Genomic DNA, 22,564 nt, shown 5'->3' on the forward strand with positions numbered 1-22,564 from the left:
GATCTGAACAGCAATTACTGGTAAAGAATTTAGCCTCAACTATTTAGAGAAGTGGCTTTATTGAATTTATAAACAAGGCCCTACAATTTTCCATTTCCTTAGCAAGATATTAAATCAACCAAGCTAAGCATGTCACCATGACTATAATTTACGTGACGTGACGTGGCAGTTAAGATGTACGGTGGTAATTTGTGACAGCTTGCAGTATTATTGTAGTATCAAAGATTTATATGGTTCAGTTATTAAGGCAAATTGTTTGATTCATACGGAGATATCTGACAGTAAACCACCAAGAGCTTCCACATTACATTAAAAAATGTCTTCCGTATTCAAACAATTTGCACACCCTGTTACCATTATTTTGTTCACTGAGTGGAAATTGAAGCAGAGGCAAGCACAGTAGTTTTTTTCCCTCCCCTCTGGCTGAGTGTTTATTTTATTTTTTTTAATATGAGATTTATTGTCAAATTGGTTTCCATACAACACCCAGTGCTCATCCCAACAGGTGCCCTCCTCCATTCCCATCACCCACTTTCCCCTCCCTCCCACCCCCCATCAACCCTCAGTTTATTCTGTCTTTAAGAGTCTCTTATGGTTAGTGAAATAAGTCATAGAGAGAAAGACAGATACCATATGTTTTCACTCTTATGTGGATCCTGAGAAACTTGACAGAAGACCATGGGGGAGGGGAAGGGGGGAAAATGTTAGAGAGGGAGGGAAGCACAGTGTTTTGAAGTGAAAATGATCTGTGGAGGAATATGAAGGACTTCATTGTGGGTGGTTATAAGGAACAGTTCAGCCAGGATAAAGGAAGTTATCTTTGGGCACCAACATCTAGGAACAGGATGTCCAAATTCTTTGCTCTGGTGTTATTTAATATTCCATTAGCTTCCATGCTTATGTCAGTTTGATTTTCAGCCAACAGAAAGAAAACGCATATGACCCAAGAAAAAATATGGAAAATGTGGTTAAGAATATTCTATGATAAGCTATTCTTAAATAAGTTTCACTATTGTAAGAAAAATAAGACCTTTGAAACTCATCCAATTTTGACCCAAGGCTCTTCTCTGAACTCCTCAGAGCAGAAAAAATTTGGACGTTTACCTATGTTTTATTTATTTATTTATTTATTTATTTATTTATTTATTTATTTATTTATTGGCAATGTTAAGCTGTGGATATTCAAGACTTATGTGCTATTTTATTCTTGTTGGGAATACAGGAGGTTTCAAAATAGAACAAGATGGAATGACTTTTTGTTGTAAAAGACCTTGCAAATATAAGTTTAACTGGATTTTTTTAATATAGCTGTAGAATTTTATGCAATATACACTATTTTAAAGTACATATTCATTGAAAAATGGGTTTTATTCATTAACACATTTTTCATAATAGCATTTAGAAGTCTGCTCAAAATAAGAAACTGGCCACTAATTGGGGCATCTGGATGACTTAGTGGGTTAAGCATCTGACTTCGGAGCAGGTCATCATCTCGCAGTTTATGTTCCAGCTCTACATCAGGCTCTGTGCTGACAGCTCAGAGCCTGGAGCCTGCTTCAGATTCTGTATCTCCCTCTCTCTCTGCCCCTCCTCTGCTTGCACTCTGACTTTCTCTCTCAAAAATAAATAAGCACTTAAAAAAAAAAAAAAGAGTGGCACCTGGGTGGCTTAGTCGGTTAAGTGTCCGACTTTGGCTCAGTTCATGATCTGGCATTGAGTTCAAGCCCCGCATTGGGCTCTGTGCTGACAGCTCAGAGCCTGGAGCCTGCTTTGGATTCTGTGTCTCCCTCTCTCTTTGCCCCTTCCCCGCTCACACTGTCTCTGTCTCCCTCTCTCAAAAATAAACATTAAAAACCTTAAAAAAAAAAAAGAAAGAAATTGGCCACTAGTTAATTTTTTTTAATTAGCTAAAACCACCAACCAGTTTGCGTTCACTAACATGTGAACTACTAAGTTTTTCTTCCTCAATACGTCATATGCCATGCAAGAGAACCACTAACAGTAAATATATTTTGTTTGTTTAATCAAAGAAAATTTCTTCCAAAGTAACACAATAATCCTATAGGTGAAAACATACAGGCTTACACAGCATCGATTTGCTAAGGGATTTTTCTGTGACTGCTGCAGTTTCTGATATGATTAGTGATGTAACCATGAGCCCATAAGGTATTAACTTTCACAGAATTACTGTACCAAATTGGCTTCCAACAAATTATTAGGCAAAATAAAATAAAATGGTAAAAGCCAAGGCACCTATCTAGATAGAGTTAATCTACAACAGAACAACAACAACAACAAAAAACACCTGCATTTCCAAGACTGCTACATTTGTTTATCTGTGTATGTTTTTATATGCGTGTGGCGGGCTTTAAAACAAACGGGCTTTCAACCTGGCACTTCTTTTGGGGTAGTTTTCTCTCTGAGCTCCAGGAAATATGTTGTTTACATAGACTTCATGGCAAGCATTAAGTTAGTTATGTAATACATTTCTTTTCCAATTAACATTCATGCAAGATAGAAGAATTAGCTCTCTTGAATATCAGTTTTGAAATAAAATAGACACAGATGACGAAAACTCCAGTAAGCATCCCACCATAGGCAACTCTAGAAAAACAGCTATTTCAAGTAAATGCCACACAGTTTCTTTCAATATTTATAATTGGTTTTGCAAAATCATCTGAGAGGCTTTGCAAAAATATCCGAGAGTCTTCATTAGTTTAGTCATTCATTCAAAAAGTTCGCATAAAAATGAGTTGGAAACTGCCAAAAAACCACGTGAGTACAGAACACCAACTATGTAAAGTTGTGACCTACAGATGCCATAGCCCGTTAACTCTTGGTATACATACTTCTCCCATGGATCCTGGGAGAAATACCCAACTAAAACTGATCTAGTTGCTTCTGGCAACACAACACACCATCAATTTGTTTTGACTTTTCTTAAAAAAATACTTAATGAAACTCGTTATTCATCAGCTAAAGCAAAGTGGCAGGAAGCCAGCACTGTCTGGACTTACTTTGTTTCCCAGATACAGAGCTGGTGCACTCCAGTAGTACCTCTGTGGCAGGGAACGCTGGGCTTCCACACTGCTGATGCTGATCTGCTGAGCTGGCTCTGAGTCATCCTGCCGGGGAGCCACTCGAATGTGGCCAGAGAGGTCAGTTAGGTACCAGCCGCTCATGTCTTGTATCTTCAAGAAAACACACAATCATCGTTATTTAGGAAAAACAAAAGTAAAAGTCATATCCTTTTCTTTCTCTTCCATATTCCGTATAGTGTCAATTTTTTGGAAATAAAAAAACCCCTAAAACTATAAAAGTTTAGAAAAATATAAGAGTTGTGGAAAATATGAAATTTATCATATGTACTCATTATAGATTCTCATTTTCTTGATAGTTCTAGGAGTTTGATTAGTAATATGGAATAATCTAGTTTTATTGATCCAATGCTTTAAAACATTTTTTTAAATGTTTTACTTGACATTTGAGAGAGAGAGAGCACGAGCAGGGGAGGGGCAGAGAGGCAAAGACAGACTCTGAAGCAGGCTCCAGGGTCTGAGCTGTCAGCACAGAGCCTGACGCGGGGCTTAAACTCACAAGCAGTGAGATCATGACTTGAGCTGAGGTCAGATGCTCAACCAACTGAGCCACTAAGGTGCCCCGATCCAATGCTTTTAAGAAGTTATGATTCCAAATACTTCTTTCTTAAAAAATAGAAATTCATTCAAAGTTACATGATGACTATAATGTTATACAAATTATCAGACAATTGGATTCTCAATTTCATATTTTCCATTTCACTAATAATTTCCTGTTGCTTATGGAAAATAATATTTCAAAAGGTATTACATATATTTGTAAAGCAGAGGAAGAAAAGAAATACAACGTGCAAGTGCATGAAAGGTAGCTTTTCATTTAGTATTTCCAACCTTCCCCTTAATTAAATTTCGATTTTGAGACTTGAGAACATTTGAATCCACCAGCCTGTTGCTATGACCACAGCTCAAAACACTATACCTAGTCCTTCCCATGGGGTCAGAGTACTACAGAAACTCATAGCCTAGATCCTTGTCCCAGAAAAGGAAGGAGCCTTAAAGGAAAAATCAGAAACACACGCGGTGATTTGTTTTTCCATCTTTAGACTCTGGCCAGGAGTGGGTATACAGCTACAATTCTAATTTAGACTGTCCTACCTAGCTGGCACAAAACACAAGATACTGAGCTTTGTGGCTACCAGGGGCCTACTTAGATGTGTGTGAGTGGCTTGGTGTTGTGGGTGATGGGGAGCAGAATAGTGATGATGATAATATGTGCATGAAGTATTTTTAATTTTTTTTTTTCATGTAGAGGTCATTTGATTCTCCCAAAGCCATGCAGTTGCTGGAACTGCCATGGTCCAAAGAGAAAGACCAAATAACTGGCTAGTTAGATCTTCAGATAGAGGCTACTTACTTCCTTCTCTCCCCCTTTCCAACAGCATCCTTCAGGAATTCTAGGACAGACCAGTGAGATTCAGAGGAAGTTCTTACCAGAAAGCTGACTGAAATAGAAATGTCAGTGGACCTAGATGCTGAACACCAAGGCTGAGTGCTACTTCTGCTCTTCCGCTAATCACGAAACTTTGATACGTTAACGGAGCAGTCTAGAGGGTGGAGTGAAACTCTACAAACAGAGGAGGAAGTGGGCTAGAGATGTCTATTTGCTGTTGGTTCTGTGCAATCTGCTCTGGAGGCAATATATTTGATGATGTATGGATTCAAATTCAGAAATGAGAGTACAGTCAGAAACTATTCAAAATATTACAGCGGAAGGAGTGGTTGAAAGGTAGTTCCTTGAAATAACGATCTTTGTAGAACACAACTCTGGTCAAATCACTCCCCTGATAAAAATCCTCCGGTGGCTCTCCAAGTATAAGAATCCAACTTTGCATTCTCAACCCCAGGTGGTAGACTTTCTCAATCTCCTCTAGGCTTCTCTCTCTGTAGCTTGTTTCCTGTCACTCTGCAGTCTTAAGAGCTGCCACACAGGCTATTCGAAATTCCCTGAGGGTCCCATTTTCCTCTCATACCTCCTCTATGGAGACACAAACCACTGTGAAGAGTTGCAAAAGCAATGGGGAGCAATTTTTCTTAATTTGTATATCAAAAATATTGGTGAATGGAATACATAATTCTTCATATCACAATCTGATTCCTTCTCTCTATTGAATCATCTGCCCCTGGGGCTATATAACAATGTTAATTCCATTACTGCCTCACACAGTAATCATGGACACTGCAAAGGCTAATGTTTGTTATTTCTAAGAGATTCCAGGCCACACACTGCTACAAATAAAACCTTAAAGTCTTTGATCAAAGGTACGCAAATAGCATTTGAAAGAATATTCCATCACTGTTTCGTGATAACTGTAAGAGGAACTTACTACCAGAAAAAATTGTTTAATTTCTTACAGAAAGAACAATAGCAAGGAGGGCTGTGGAACTGTGTACAGAATGAAAAGGCTATTGCTTACATGGCCATAGGTCCAGTAGGAGCTCTGACATCTGTTTGAAACCCCTGAACAGAAACACTCGTCACAACCTTTATGATTATCCTCTTGCAAGTTGAAGAAGCCGGATTTACAGCGACTGCAGTCCCCACCTTCAACATTCTCCTATAAATAGAAACACAGGTGCCCTTCAAGATTAAGGACTGTCTTTTTAGTTCCGTTTAGGGAAGATACGCTGTGTATTTTTCATTTGACCTCTCAACCGAATTTAAAGTATAATGATATTTTAAAAAATCTACTCAAAAGCTCCTTATTAAGCTATATCTTTTCGAACCACACTGATGGGAAGGGATATTGGATACTAATCTGTTGTAGTAAAAGCTCCAATTTTGTTCTTCACGTATGTCAAGAGTGTGGATTAAATACCACTATAAATACAAACAGCAAGCCATACTGACTAAAATGGAGTCAGTCTGGTTCACCTTTCTCTGTTGTTGAACTACTTCTGCTTAGAACACATGATATATGATAAAATTAGAGAATTAAACTAATGGATGTATGACAGACTGTTGATATTATACAGATGGCAAAACCCTTTCTACGTTACATAGTAAAAATTCATATATTTGAGGCAAGCATAAGAACCTGGCAAGGAGAGAAACTGGGGTGAATGGCCATAGATTCCCTTGATGGGACTAAGCAGAAAAAGAGGAAAGTTTTGCTTGGTTAATTTTCACAGTGTTTCCCTTAATGCATTGGAGTAGCCAGTTAATCATATAGTAATATTGTGGGGAAAAATGAATCTCGTTCAGTGACTGCTCAGATTGGTATCATTAATTCTAGTCCCAATATCCTGAAAAATTTTTTTGTGTATAGATGGGCCTCTCTACTGTGGACTCGGGCCAGAGAAAGCTGATTATCTGATGAAAAATGGGGAAAGCTGTAGTTTCTCAATGAAAAGAACAGTTAATCTTGACTAATAACTTCTAAATAAAGGCTCCTTGCTTTCTAAGAAACATATTCTCAGTATCCTTTACACCTGCATTGGCTCCATATCTTTCCTCTTCTTGAATTCCCTCATTACCTTAATTCTGAAGCTTCTTCTCATTAGAGGTCTTCTCTCTCAACTGTGTTCCCATAGCCCTTTATACATTGCTCTATGATAACCACCAAAAAAGCATAGCTATATCTTCCAGGATTGTTCACTTCAGTTGTATACCATAATCTATTCAGAGGTAGAAACCTTATCCTACTAATTTTTATAGTATCAGAAAATGGTACAACACGGAGCACTAACTAAATAAAATTTTATTAAACTTAAATGATCTCTTGGTGGTTGTGTTTTTCATTCACACAAGGTGCTATGCATATAGTAGATGTTTAATAAAATTATTTTTGAATAAACCCAAATTTGGCAGAAGATAGGGTTGATAAAATCTGAAAACATGGGAGAAAAAATAGAAGAGAGGTCAAGAAAGAGTGTGAAAAAAGTGAACTTTGTAAGAATAAACAAATAAAGTAGTTCTCCTTGTATCCAAGAGAACAATGCATTTGAAAGTCACTTTTTGACTGTTAATTTTTATGACCCACTTGGGACCACAATCACTTCTATATTCCTGGGAACCTAAACAAAGGGGTGTCTCATGGCCTGTGTTCACATGTCAAATTTCAACGTCTTGATATATACACAAATTGAAATCATTGCTACTGACATTTTTTCCAGTTTTTACTACTAAGGTAGATTTCAGATATTTTGAGATAATAAATGTCAGCAAAACTAATCAAACTAATTTCAGACCTGTAGTGACAAATAAGTCCCCAAAGCCCTGAAGCTGGGAGACTCTTCAGAAGAGTACACAGGCAGGAAAGATGAAATATCACTATAATTATAATTTAGCTTATCCCATTGAGGACACAGTGCAGCTGTTCTGTGCACTGTGTTCTCGTGCACTTGGTCTAATCTACTTTTCGTTTACTCTAATTTGAAAGCTTGTACAACTACTTCTCTGAGATTCAGACTGAGATCGACAATTTGAAATTTTCAGACATTAGTTACATATTCCTGATTTCTATTTAACCTGGTAAAATAACCTTGAAAAATATGATTAAATAGTTTCAATATTAATTTATGAATAACCAGAAGCAACACATTAGAGTAGGGATTCTAGAGACTATAAAGATGGATAGGTCAAGGTATCTGTCTTTATTTATTTTAATATGCAATTTATTGCCAAATTGGTTTCCATATAACACCCAGTGTCCCTTCCAACAGGTGCCCTCCTCAATGCCCATCACCCACCCTCCCCTCCCTCCCACCCCCCATCAACCCTCAGTTTATTCTCAGTTTTTAAGAGTCTCTTATGGTTTGGCTCCTGCCCTCTCTGCCCTCTCAGCCAACATCTAGAGCTGAGTAAAATGATACATTTACAATCCACCAGAAAGCAAGGCAGAATAGGATCATGCAACTCATTAATCAATTAAATTATGGGAACACAGAAGGAGGGATTAATTGTGCCATGAGGCTTGAGGACGCTTTGTGGCAGGAGTGAAATTTGACCTGAATTTTGAAGCATGGTTTAAAAATTCAACCTATTGGAGGAGATAAAATGAGAGACCCATGTTAGCAATGATATTGGAAACAATAAATAATTCAAAGAGTAGAAGGTTCATTCATCATTTATGCTTTCAGAACAAACATACTGGGGGTGCCTAGGTGGTTCCATCGGTTAAGCCTCTGATTGTGGCTCAGGTCATGATTTCACAATTCTTGAGATCAAGCCCCACATCAGGTTCTGTTTGTGCTCACAGCTAAGAGCCTGGAGCCTACTTCAGATTCTGTGTCTCTGTCTCTCTACCCCTCCCCCACTTGCACTCTGTCTCTCTCTCTCTCTCAAAAATAAACATAAAAAAATACTGAATATTTCTGGATGCAAAGCACTGGTTGGGGACTTGGCTTCCAGTGTCCCTGCCTGCATACAATGAACTTTTAAGGCTACTCCTGAAGAGATAGGGATCTTTTCCCTTAGGAATTAAGTTATTCAGCAGGAGGTAAATTACCAGAACTATACCTGAGGCACTTAAGTTGGCAAGAACTGGCAAAATGGCTATGAAACGGGAAACACTGGTACAAAGAACTCTCTCATGGTGCAGTAAAGGGTTAATTCAATACATTTGGAGTGCTCAAACCCTGAAGATACTGAACTGAAAAGACTGTCCCTTGACCAGCTCCTGGAAGACAACCTATAAGCTCTTGTAATATTCTGTGTGATAAAAATAGCTTTATATACCCGGGACCAGGGGTCACACCAGATAATTTATGCTAATAATTGATTCATGGTGAATGTCTTCTGTTGTTTGCCTGGAACCCTGCACCACCTTTATTAGCTCACAATGCAATTTATGGTGAATGCCTGGTTTTGTCCACCAGACGCCATGAGCTACACTGTACACAGGAGTACTGGAGACTGGTCAGTCATATGAGTGCTCCATTATCTGTGTAATTGACCTCCCAATAAAAACCCTGAACAGGAAGACTTGGGTGAGTTTCCTTGGTTGGGAATACTTCCTAAGTGTTGTCGTACATTGTTGCTGGGAGAAATACTCTCTGTATGATGCAACTGGGAAGGATAACTGGAAATTTGCACTTGGTGACTTCTAGACTCTTCCCTATGCTCCTTTGTCCTTGCTGATTTTAATCAATATTCTTTTATTGTAAAAAACCATTACCATGAGTGTAACAACTTTTCAGAATCCTGTGAGTCCTTCTAGTGAATCATTGAAAATGAGTGTGGTCTTGGGAAGCCCCAACACACTGTGGTAAAAATAATAGGGTGATTATACCTGTAAAAACACGTTACCCAAAGTAATAGTTTCTTTTGTTTATTGTGACAAATCTTCAAGCAAAAATATTTTAGACCTTTTTACAGGTCCTCAAGCTAATCCTATTCTATACCCTCATGCTCACTTCAACCCTCTTCACAAGTAATGATCCATTTCTATAAGATTTGAATAGACCTTATTTACGATTGCACAGCATGTCAGCTTATTGCCACAACTTTAAGTTTCTAGACTCCTACTTGTTTAGTCTTGAGTCTACACCATATTTTTTTCTTTAGTGAGTGATAGCTCCTATTCAGATGGAGCTTGATTCATTCGATTGAAAAGTGCTTGGTTCTGATTGTTCTCAGGTTCTTCAACAGATAAATATTAAGCCAAAAGTAAATAGTAAATAGGGTGGATATAGTACCTACTTATATATGTGTCCTCATGGTCTAATTAAAAGGGCGTTTTGAGGCTGGAAGGAAGACAAAGTATTGGTGACAAAATATTTTTGATCATCAGAACTCTGCTTTCAGGTCATGTCTCAACTTGTATAGAATTAATTAGTTATATTAGGTTCTACTTCCTTTTTCCTTTTCCAATCTCCCTTGAGAGAGTATATCTAAGTAATGTCTTATTTAAGGATTGTGTTTCCAAAGTTTTCTTTAAAACAACATAAGCTTCAAAACAGTGAATACTAGAAGAAATCACAATTTGATATTTAATATATTTTAAAGGGGCACAATTCCAACACAAAGGTATAGTGTTACAGGACTTATATTGAACCTTCATAGAGACAAGTTCCCCACCTTCTGTTAGCGTGCTAACATATACAGTCTTGACCGTTTGGGTCTCAATTCTTTTTATGGGTTCCCAGGTACATAATTGCTTTTTCAAAACTTCTTTGTTATTCATCAACAATGCCATCCATGAAGCAGCCCTGATTGTAGTCTTGATTCATTTTTGGAAGATTGTTTTGATGTGAATGGTCCAGGACTTAAATTTTTGATTCTCAGATTGAGAGTGAGTCTTTTGCTTTATGGGTAAATTCCTTGAGCAATTTAATTCACTATGGTGTCAATATTGCATTATTAAAACCTCTATCCATTATTTCTCACTATTCCCTTATTTGCTATTATTACTCACTCATTATCAAATCATAGGTGAACTACTACATATAAAGCATTATATGAGAAGCCAGAGGAAATAGAAAAATGCCTTCAGGAGAATTATAGCAAAGGAAGTAAGAGTAAGGGGAAACACGTTGACTACAAGGTAGAAGGAAGTCCCTTCCCTAAAAGGGTTACTGAGTATTTGCCCTGAGTCAGACACTGGATTCATCACTACAGTCCTCTATGCCTCTGAAGTAAAAATAAGACAGGTGTGAAAGAAATTGATCTTCAATATCTAATGATGGTGAGTTTGCAACTTCCAGCCTAAATGCTCTTTTAGTCATTATGAGATTTCTCTCCCCTTTAGCTATTATTCTATCACTCCTTAGTACTAATCAACTTCGAAAAGAGTTAACATATAATTTCATAAAATTTTTAAAGGTTGTTCTGTTCAAACAAAAGGGAGTCTAATCTATCCTTTCTCAGCATTCATTCAAACGGACAGCTCTTGTCAATCCAGTAAAGGTATAATATATTATTTATTTAGAGTCAAATTTATTGATCATTTTTACATCTAAACCTATGACACGGGTAATTTCCAGAATGCTCCAGACTTCCATCCTAGAGATTAATGTTCCCTTATATCACCATATTGTCTTAAAACCAAATATTCTACTTTCTTGGTTTCTAAACCATTATTCTAATTGGTTATATTAAAATAACTAAATAACAATAATAGTCAATTATTTTTCCATGATAAATAATTAATCCATATAATAGTTTTATCCTCTTATATATGGTGATAATAAGAAAAAAGTGCAATTTCACTTTAGACCAGTGGTTCTCAACCTAGATTTTATTATCAAGCCCCTAAGGAGCATCTTTCATTTTTTTTTTTTCATAATCATCCCTACCATGAAATCTTAAGTCCACAGATACACTCTATGTACAAATACACTGTATGAATATGTTTCCTGTATACATAAAATGAAAATGGTACTTCAACCCCTTAGAACCAATTTTCATCGCTTTAGGGAGAAAAGTGTGCTTTAGACACATATTTCTACAGAATATATTTAGCCAAGTATATAATTAGATATGTTGTGGCCATCCTACAAAATATTCATAATAACTGCCCTTTTTCCTTTGGTACTCTTTTCCTCTGAAAACATAGTTGAATTAGTAAAACCATATAAGGTTCTTTTTTCTTAAAGTCAGATACTGTTGGGTTGACACCAATTTTCTTTTTGCTAGAGTTTCCTCAACACAGCCTCTCTCTAGAGAAATGGAGTCACAATCGCTTCCCTGCCTCCATTGTCATAAAGCCGCCTTCTTATAAATTAGGTACAACTTCAGCAGTACATGTTTAACTGTGATTGTTAGTCAACTGGGAATTCTATTGACAAAGTTACCAAGAGGATCTCCAGTGACTAAGTTATGTTTTGTGATAATTGCTTCAGGAATGTTGCAGTCATGCTTGTTTTGGGGGGTGTTTGTAGTCAATTACAGATTTTCCTCTGTTTTGCCCTTCATTCTAATGCATCCTAGTATTTAAAGAAGTTAACAAAAGAAGGATAATTAGCTAATCAGCACTATTTGTTGAGTGCTTACTCTTTAAGTACATTGTTCTGTGGCTAAATAATAATAAATAGTGGGTAGATTAGGGAGACAGAGAAAAGAAAAGAAAATCATTCTCACTTTTCACAAGTTCAGCTTTTAATATTACAAAATTGATTAACATAATTTCTTTAACTGTGGCTGTTGTAAGAGACAAATTCCTGTATGAACTTTTTATGCTAAAAAATTTACATCTGTAGTTTAGATTCAGGATCAAATATATAAATTGAAAGCTTTTTGTAGAAATGCCCAGGGTTCGAGCCTAACAAGTTAATGAGGTGATCATTTCTGTATAGAAATGGAAAAAAGCAATATACAAAACCATTAAAAATCTTAGCACACACCATGAAAATCCAATTAGAGGAAAAGAATGAACTTACCTCTACTTGTAAAAAGAAATACAAATAAACAGAAAAAGTAATGAGTAGGTATTTATGATGATCCCTTATACTTGCACAAGGCTTCACTGCTATAATTTCACCGACTGAGAGCTAGGTAAGAAGAATTTAATATTATCATTTTCTAGATTAAGAAATATGAATCAGCCAATTTAAGTGATTTTCAAATCTTCACAATTGTTTAGTTTCCTTTCTACCTTCTTTTTTATGTACGAGTCACTGTCAGCTTCTTATTGATTGATGAAGAAAATATATAACAGATGTGAGATATTAAATAGATTGCAAGTTGTGAAGATATCATAAAGGAAAGACAAAGATGTTACAAGTGATTATGGCAGAAGCATGATATCTATGGGAGATCTAGGGTCCCAGCTTTGCTAAGAAAGGGAAGCGAGCCTTGAAAATTGCCTAGTTAAGCCAAGGGATAGGCCAGGTGTGACATTTTCCCACCCATCTAAATAGACTCTGAAATTCCAGAGTTAGGAAGAGCTTGGTGCCTCAAAGAATGTAAGCAAGGCTGGGAGACAGTGACTGAAGCTCAAGAAAATTCTGGGAAGAGAGCCCAAGGTCAGATCACAAAAGCTTTTGGGCCAGTAAGGACTTAACTGAAAATGCAATAAAAACCCAAAGCAAAGCACAATGAAATACACACTTTGATATCTAATCTTTTACTTCACTACTTATCTTTCTATTATAAGACTTTGATAAAAATAAAAGGACATGTTCCAACCTGGATCAAGGTCAGTTTATATTATGTATCAGAGTCTGAAATCCAACTGACTTTGATAACATGACACCAAACTTCAAAAGAGCCAATTTCTAGCCTGTGGTACTTAAAATAAATACAAAAGTCGAAGAGCATTTACATTCAAGTGACTTATATATCTGAGAATGCTTGCCTCTTTTAATGCACAAGAAGATAGAGAAATTTCAAAAATTTTAATAATGCATAAAAATTAGTAACTATTTTCATGTCTTGAGCTAGCATTGTTTTCATATTTTCATTGTTTTCACATCCTCATTATATTTCATGAGGATGTTATTCATTAATATCATTCCCTAAGCAAGAATATAACAGAAAATCTATGTGTAAAATTGATAGTAGTTGATATATATTAAAATTTTCATTTACCTCTTTTCTAATTAGATTTTATTTTCTTTTGCTTAAAGAAATTTTAAATTAGGAATTATTTTAAAGCACCAGAAAAGTATCTATGACAACCAGAGGTTAAAAATATTAACATTTTTTTCATGTATGCTTCAGATATATTTTTAAAGAAATACTTAGGCACATTTGAATCTCACTTCATTTCTGCCCTGTTCCCTTTCCATTTTCTCTAGAGTTAACTACTCTTCTGAAATTTATATTTGTGTGTTTTCACTCAACATACAATTGTTTTATGTCTTACAACTTTACACAAATGATAACATGATGATATTAGTTTTCTTCACTTTACCCGAAGTTTCCGAAATTAATCAATGTTTAGACATGTGAACCTATTTCACTCACTTGAACTGTTTCTTGTGTCAGATTTTATGAATATATTACACTTCATTTTTCTTACTAATTTGTGGATATTTAGATTTTTTTCTAATTTTATTTGTATTTATTAAATTTATTATTTATTAAATTCATTTTTTACTGATTTAAAATTTTTTAAAAAATCAAATGTTTATTTATTTTTGAGAGAGAGTGAGACAGAGTGTGAGCAGGGGAGGGGCAGAAAGAGAGGGAGACACAGAATCCGAAGCAGGCTACAGGCGCTGAGCTGTCAGTACAGAGCCCAACGCAGGGCTTGAACTCACGAACTGTGAGATCATGACCTGAGCCAAAGTTGGATGCTTAACTGACTGAGTCACCCAGGCACCCCATAACTTTTATTATAACAAGGAGGTATATGTTGAACATCTTTCATTTGTTTCTTTCTACAAATTGTACACGTTTCTTTAGCATGAATGTCTACAGTGGAGTTGGTGACTGACAGGACTTCATTATCTTAACAATACTAGATGCCCTATTGCCTTCCTAAGGTTGTAGTACTAACTTCCCCAAATGACAGCAGTAGTAAACATTTCCATTTCTACAGATTTTCACCAGGATTGGATAGTATTAGCTACCTCCCCATTTAAAATTTTATCTTAAAAAAAATCAAATAAAGATTTAATCTTATGTTCTTTGATAATCTCCTTAAAAAGTATTTCCATTTTAAATATGTATTTCTAGGTATCATATAGGTTTTGCTGCTTTTCTAAATATTTTCATTACATTTTATATTTAGTTATCACTGATATATAGAAATGTTATTGTGTTTTATAGGTTGATTCTTGCATTCTGCAAGCCAGTAGAACTCTCTTCTGGGTTGAATATTCTTCTTTCTAAAGTATATGCATCATTGAGCAGTTTTTTTCAATGAAGTTGGGCTGTGAATGGTAAACACAAGCAATAATCTGATATTTGTCTCCAGCACATAGGATAGATACATATTTGTCTCTGGTACATATGATATGTATGATAAAAATATAGGATATCTAATATATTTAACACTTTTTCACTCAATCTTGACCAGTAGGCAGGCTTTCTACTAGGAGCTTTGGTGGTGAACTTCTTTTTTATATTCTTCAAACAGAAAATGTATAATTTTCTTTAACTCTTGACAATTCTTCTCTCCATAATGTCTTGGATATTCTTTCTCCCCTGTTTCATCTAATAATCTCTTCTGTGGTGATTGCTGCTAAACTTAGGTTGAATTTTATCCTTCCATTAGCCATGCCACTTAGGATCTCATATTTTTATTTCTTTACCTCTCTATGTCAATTTATAGGTAATTTCCTCAGGCCTGGATTTCTAATTCTTTATTAAGCAGTTTCTAAACCTTTGCTCAGCCCATTCACTGAATTTTAAATTTCAACTATATGAAACTGTTTTATTTCTAGAAGTAAATATTGACTTCTTTTCTAAAGCTGCTTATTCTTTTATGTTAATATAGTGGCCTATTTTGTATTGTTTTTTTCCTATTCTTTTTTATTGTTTTATGTTTGAATCATATTTTTATGATTATGTATTTTCCACATATTTTTATGATTTTTATCAGATAAAAATCATGATAAAAATCATAAAAATATGCTCATATATTCTTATGTTTATACATTCTTTCAGATTATCTGATTCTTTCTAGTTCTTAGTGTACAAACATTCTGACTTTTGTGGCTTCTGATTTCATTTTGTAGTTATTTTCCTTTTGTGCAGTACACGCTTTTATGGTGAGCTCAATATCAGGTGAGGCTATACTCTCTTTCTTATGGGGATACCACTCACCTGACTTGTTGAAAATTTTTAGAATAAAGGGAGAATAAAACTGACCCTGTTCCCATGAAAGACACAGGTTTGGGTGTTTGATTCCTCACCGCACACTAATTTTTCTTTACCTAGAGCCCCAAAGGAAAAAGAAAGTTACTATTGCCACTTCCAGCTTGCAGGTGGAATTTTCTAGCGCCTATTTCACTGTCAGGGGACAATTCCAGAGTCCAAGCTTAAGTGAATTCTGTTTTAATTTCTCTCTGTGATTCCAATCCTAATGTCAATTCCCAGAGAGGCCATTCAAACTCCAAACTTTAACCCGCATTTTTGGATTAAGACCTTCCTTGGTCAGCTTTGCTTGGGTTTATGCTTAACTTAGATTTCCCTTTAAAGGGGGAGGTTTCCTTCCTAAGTTAGGAACTTAGAATTCCTAACATCGAGGGCTTTCCCTCTCTTTCCTGAATCAACATGATTACAAATTTATTTTCTTTGTTTCATCCAGCATACTTATATTTAAAGCCAGAAGTGGTGCCCATTTTTCTCAGTATGATATTTTACCAGAGTGCTAACTATTTCAAAGTTATAATAGAAATAGGGGAGGCTGGGTGGCTTAGTCAGTTAAGCATCTGACTCTCTATTAAGATTCAGGTCATGATCTCACAGTCGTGAGATCAAGCCCCGTGTCTGGCTCTGTGCTGACAGTGCAGAGCCTGCTTGGGATTCTCTCTGTCCTTTTCTCTCTGCCCCTCCCCACTCACTCTCTCTGTCTCTCTCAAAAATAAATAAATAAACTTAAAAATAGAAGTTTTAAAAGTTATAATAGAAATATATTTAGACTTAAGACCTTATAACAAAGTGCTTTCTTAAAAGATCTACGTATTTCATTAAGTATGATACTTTTTCCTAATAAAAATTATGAAAAACTATTACATGTAATAGTGTCACGGAATAAGTGTGCATATGTTTACTGGTTAATATGCATTTTGGAAATGAGCCCTTGCATAGATCTCATTCTATTTGAATTTAAGTCTCCAGTAGCTTAGCTGCTCAATAAAGTACTATTTGTTAAATGCCACTTTGATCAATCCATGTTGTTTTAATCAACTGACACACCTATATCAAATCATTTTTATGTAAAACAGAACGAGCTACCACATTTCCTTCTACATTAATAAATATCTGTTCAGTATTTAAATTATATGTGTATCTTATTGGAACACTGGGTATTTATTATTTTTATAAACAAGGGGCTATAGGTAATTAATTATAGCACATTACATGCATATATATTATGATATGATTCATTTTCTATATGCATATAATTAGTGATTTTTTTAATTATGTAGATATCTATTAAAACCTGTTTTTTTCAAGTTTTTACCCTAAAAAATTTAGTTTATAAGAGCTTATAATCATCCATTTGAAGTACCACGCAGTTGAAAGGCAACTCGTGTAATGATGCTATTCACTTAATTGTTCATTCGCTTATGTTTTCTTAATTGCTATATATAGTGGTTGGGTTTTTTTTTATTTCTTTTTTAACGTTTTATTTATTTTTGAGACAGGGAGAGACAGAGCATGAACAGGGTCAGGGAGAGGGAGACACAGAATCTGAAACAGGCTCCAGGCTCTGAGCTGTCAGCACAGAGCCCGACGTGGGCTCGAATTCCCATACCGCGAGATCATGACCTGAGCCAAAGTCGGCTGCTTAACCGACTGAGCCACCCAGGCGCCCCAGTAGTTGCTGTTTTTTAATGATTTTTTTTGAGAGAGAGATAGAGAGGACAAGGGAGGGTAGAGAGGGGTGGAGAGAGAGAGTTAGGGAGACAGAGGATCTGCAGTGGGCTCTGAGCTGACAGCAGAGAGCCCAATGAGGAGCTTGAACTCAAAAACTGTGAGTTCGTGACTTGAGTCAAAGTCAGGACAATTAACAGACTGAGCCACCCAGGTGATCCTATTGTTGTATTTTAATGTCTGTGTAAAGCTTCCAGTGTCTCTGTAGGAGGCATTTTTCTTAACGAGGATTGTAATCGCTCTACAAGACAGGCAGGCAGAGGGCAGGCAGAGGGCAGGCAGAGGGCCCGCAGCAGCTCCGGGGGCTCTCTGGAGTTCTGCGTCCCTCACTCACTCGTTACTCTCTCCTTGCAAACACCAGGCATCTATGGTGTGTGTATGCAGGGTGGGTGTATGAAAGCATTCCCTTTCTCTTTTTCCAGTTTGATTTCCTATATCCTAGAGACTCAGGAGGTTTCACTCCCATTTTAAACTCAGCTTTGCCTGTCCTGCATTTGAACAAGTGATAAAAATTAGAGATCTTTGTGGAGTTTTGTGAAAGAAATAAAATTCACACATGCTTCATTTTGGTAAGTGTTAGAGAAATGAACTAAGCCCTTAGGTTTGCCCATAAAGACACACAGGATGAAAAGGGAGGTATCCTTAAACAAGGGATCGCTGACGGACTGCTACATGGTATTGGTCTATACTAATTTGTCATTTCAAATAATACTGGAATAAAATGTACTATATCTAGAAAATTTACTAGTTCCAGTACAAGACAACTTTTACCATAGATTATGGACTTCCTACCAATTTACACAGACAGGAGTTTTACTGTCTAAGTAGTCAAGAAAGGCACCTAAATTACCGATGATGTATACCAATTATGCAACTATTATAATATTTAGCTTGCTATTTCAAACATTATTGTCCCAATAAATATGCATGTCACATTAATACTAATATTTACTTCTTGTGTTATACTTTACATTTTTTTTAATGTTTTTGTTTATTTTTAAGAGAGAGAGAGAAAGAGACAGAGTGCGAGTGGGAGAGGGACAGAGAGAGGCAGACAAAGAATCTGAAGCAGGCTCCGGGCTCCGAGCTGTCAGCACAGAGCCCAATGTGGAGCTCGAACCCATGAACTGTGAGATCATCACCTGAACTGAAGTTACATGCTTAACCAGCTGAGCCAACCAGGCACCCCTTGTGTTATACTTTAATGTTTGCATGCACATGCACACATACAACAAACGTAAGCATACAATTTATAGCTTCCTAGGTAAGACTAATGAATGAATAAAAATTCTTCATAAGGTTCCAACCATGATTGAGAACAACAAAAAAAAATGAGTAACATTCATTTTTATATCAGTATGACATTCTAACATTTTCAATGGATTTTTCATTCTCTAAACTAATGTAGATAACATTGTTTAATTCCAGTGTTTTGGAACTGATTGCTATAGCTAAAGGAAATCAATTCTATCATTTTAGACTTGTGCATGTCTGCATTTCCTCTATGTGTATAAGCTGTAGCTGTAATGTATCCCTTGGCATTAACATGATGAGCTATTAGGCTGGGGGTATGTACAACAAATAAAGTCATATTTCTGAAAGTACTCTTGGGAGGAAATACTGAGGCTTTAATCAATTCCACTATGGCTTCTTACATTTTTGCTAATAAAACAGAAGAATTTGAATATGGTATTTGCTGACAATCTGGGTTTAAACTTCAGAAGATTACTCAAAAGTCTGGAATACAACCTTGGACGAATTATTTTCAAAATTAAATACAAAGCTATGGTATATTTGAATGTACAGTAGTTTTTCAGGTTTGCTATTTGTTGTGCTGTCGATTTTTAAGTCAACAGACTAGATGGGTAATGGGAGAAAAGTGGTTTAGCTATAAAATGTCACCTATTCTTAAGGTGACCTGGCCTTCATGTGTTTGTAGGTTTTTAGACAAATGGGAGGTGCCTTGCAGCAGTGAACCTGGTTGTAAAGACACACGAGTGCCAAATATAAAGTAGTGGAGGTTTACAGGAGAAGTTGTTACAATTTGCTTAATGCCAACAGACACAGAAGAACAGAGAAGCAAAGGAAAGTGACCTTCTGTCTTGACAGTGGACATTACCAGAATGTATGACGCACCTTGCAGTTACAGGGTCCAAAACAAGGGTCCTCATTTGCGCTCCCTGCACCACTGCAGTTACAGGGTTTGCAGTCTGGGTAGCCAGTGTAGCCCCTGGCACATCGATCACAACTGACGCCTCTGAAGCCAGGTTTGCAAGGACAAGACCCAGGTGCCAGACCTAAGGGAAGATAAGGCACATATGAACACTTCAAAAACAAATACATAATCTTGTTCCTGAGATTTTAATTATAGTAACGTTTAGATTCTATTTTGACACAAACGTTAGAAAACTGATGTATATCAGTAAAGAAAAGAGAAAATCAAAAGGCATAAGGCTCACTTAGAAGTTGGCTACAATTCGCTAACACAACATTTTGGGGTATCATTGAAGATGTTAAGAATAATAATAATAAAAAAAGATAAAATCTCAAAGCATCTACCAAAACTAATGTCACAGAAAAACTGTCACAATGATCAAGGACTAATTTCCATAACTGACTGAGGACACTCGATGAAGAATAAGCAGTGACTTGTGATACCTGTTGGTTCATAACTCAGACTACCATGAGATGGAAACTGTCTGGGGAGCAAAAATATACTTAAACCAAAAATAAAAAAAAAACAATAATCTAAGTATGACATCACTGAGTATAACAACAACAAAAAGACTGAGGGTTCATGTGAATAGACATTTTGAGGGTAAGGAAGGAGGGACATGAAAGCAGTTTAAATTTACTTTTTCTTTTTAAACAGAGAAATGCAGAGGACAATTTTTATTCTTGTCTTTGATTAGAAAATAGAAAAATACAGATGAGTAAATACAAGTTTCTGACTTTCAGAATCTGGAAAAATATAAAAGCAAATCAGTAAAATATAGCCCACTCAAAAAAGGAAAGGAGGGGAAGAACAAGCAAAGAAATGTTACAATGTGAAAGCACACAGAAGGACAGAAAGACTGTCAGACCCACACACCAACCATGTGTAAATTTCACGGTCTTACTGCTGCTATTAAAACTATGTGTACGGGGGCGCCTGTATGGCTCTGTTGGTTAAGTGGCCGACGTCGGCTCAGGTCACGATCTCACGGTTTGTGAGTTTAAATCCCTCACTGGGCTCTGTGCTCATGTCTCAGAGCCTGGAGCCTGCTTTACATTCTGTATCTCCTTCTCTCTCAGCCCCTCCCCTGCTCATGCTCTGTCTCTCTGTGTCTCCCAAAAATAATAAAATAAAAACGTTAAAAAATTAAAATAAAAACTACGTGTGTGTAATGTTCAGAAGAGATACATAAAATGATAAGAAATATTAAAAGTGAAAGAATGTTAATCTACATTAGGAAAGCATACAGAAATGTAAAAACAGTTGTAGTATTAGTAATGGCCAAAGTAGAATCCAATTAAAATAGATTCATTAGGACAAGCTCTCATTTTACACTGATGAAGATGCAATAAAAAACACATTAAGTTATATTTATACACCATAGAAGCACTGATTTTAAGTACAAAAATATATCGACAACAGAAGATTTGGGTGCTCAAAAAGAAACTGGCCAAAAATCAGTGGCTAAGAATATTAACCTACCCACTTCAAATATTTGCAGATGGATTAGAAAAAAAAAGACATAGAAAAATGTGAATAATCTATTGTTGAATTACGCATATGGTTATAAATACCTATTGTAGCTTATCATTAACTAATCTATAGAAAGTTTCAATTTCCCAAAGCAGAAATTATCAGTCTTGTTTTCTTAACATAAATTAATACTTCTACTTTCATAACATATGTCATAATAAATTAGTATTACATTAATTCTAAACATCAACATGTTAATAGATTCTTAATCAAAATTCAATCACTCTAAAAGTTAATAAATAAATATTTCTCCTTATATCTCTTGGGTAAAAGAGAAAATCAAGACTTCAATTGCAGACTAAATAATTTTCTAAATAGAATATAACAGCTGTGAGAAAGAAATTTAACAATGTTTATGGGATATAGAAAAAACAGTTGCTTAAAGTAAACTTTTAAGCTTACATAAATTCTTAGAAAAATAATGTACACAAATTAAAATTTAATTCATGTAATAATAAAAAAAGAAAAAAACAATATGACCACTATAGGAAAGAAGGAAGATTTGAAAAATAAAGAAAAAGAAAATAAGGCAAAAAGAGTACCTTAAAGATAATTAAATATATCAAAAGAGGACAAATGATCAAAGAATTACCACAAAAAGTTATGGTACCAGTTAGTTTTTACAGAGTGTTTTCAAAGTTTAAAAATGTGGAAAGCTATGTAATTTAGTCTATGAAGCTAGTAAAAACTTGGTATCAAAATCTAGCAAAGATAACCATAAAAAAAACATAATAACAGCTAACAAATAGATTAGTTTAAATTTAATGGATCATGAAATAGTGATTTAAGCTTTTATGTAATATGATAAAGATGTCAAAGATGAAATACATAATAAAAAATGTCTGAATACTGGAGAGAAGGAAGGAGGTGGCATAAATGAAATATTTGTCTTTTCTTTTAATTAAAAAAAATTGTAATGTTTATTTATTTTTGAGAGGAAGAAAGACAGAGTGAGAGTGGGGAAGGGACTGAGAGAGAGGGAGACACAGAATGTGAAGCAGGCTCCAGTCTCTGAGCTGTCAGCACAGAGCCCGATGAGGGGCTCAATTTCACAAACCATGAGATCATGACCTGAGCTGAAGTCGGACGCTTAACTAACTGAGTCAACCAGGTGCCCCAAAACATTTGTCTTTTAAGATGGAGAGTCAATAGGCAGTATTTAATGGTGATGAAAATGCTAAGAATATTATTTAGATATTGTTTGTAAGATAAGTTCTTCCAGAAGAACTTAGTAGAAGAAATGTCTCAGTGTGATTAAATTTGTAAATGAGATGGGGGATGAATAAATTG

At 35.6% G+C, this 22,564-nt stretch overlaps 1 protein-coding gene across 2 annotated transcripts in view; it reads right to left on the bottom strand.

Annotated features, from left to right (window-relative positions):
• The window catches only part of LAMA2 (laminin subunit alpha 2), a 606,210-nt gene that overhangs the window by 326,917 nt on the left and 256,729 nt on the right, over positions 1-22,564 (bottom strand). For both annotated transcript variants that reach the window (XM_053222255.1, XM_053222254.1), the window contains exons 10-12: positions 19,663-19,823; positions 5,513-5,653; positions 3,018-3,191 (exon numbers count right to left, since the gene is read on the bottom strand). In XM_053222255.1, the coding sequence (XP_053078230.1) occupies positions 3,018-3,191; positions 5,513-5,653; positions 19,663-19,823 (476 nt within the window). The remainder of the gene's footprint in view (positions 1-3,017; positions 3,192-5,512; positions 5,654-19,662; positions 19,824-22,564) is intronic.

The sequence above is a fragment of the Acinonyx jubatus genome, chromosome B2, assembly GCF_027475565.1.
Source record: "Acinonyx jubatus isolate Ajub_Pintada_27869175 chromosome B2, VMU_Ajub_asm_v1.0, whole genome shotgun sequence".
Taxonomy (NCBI): Eukaryota; Metazoa; Chordata; class Mammalia; order Carnivora; family Felidae; genus Acinonyx; species Acinonyx jubatus.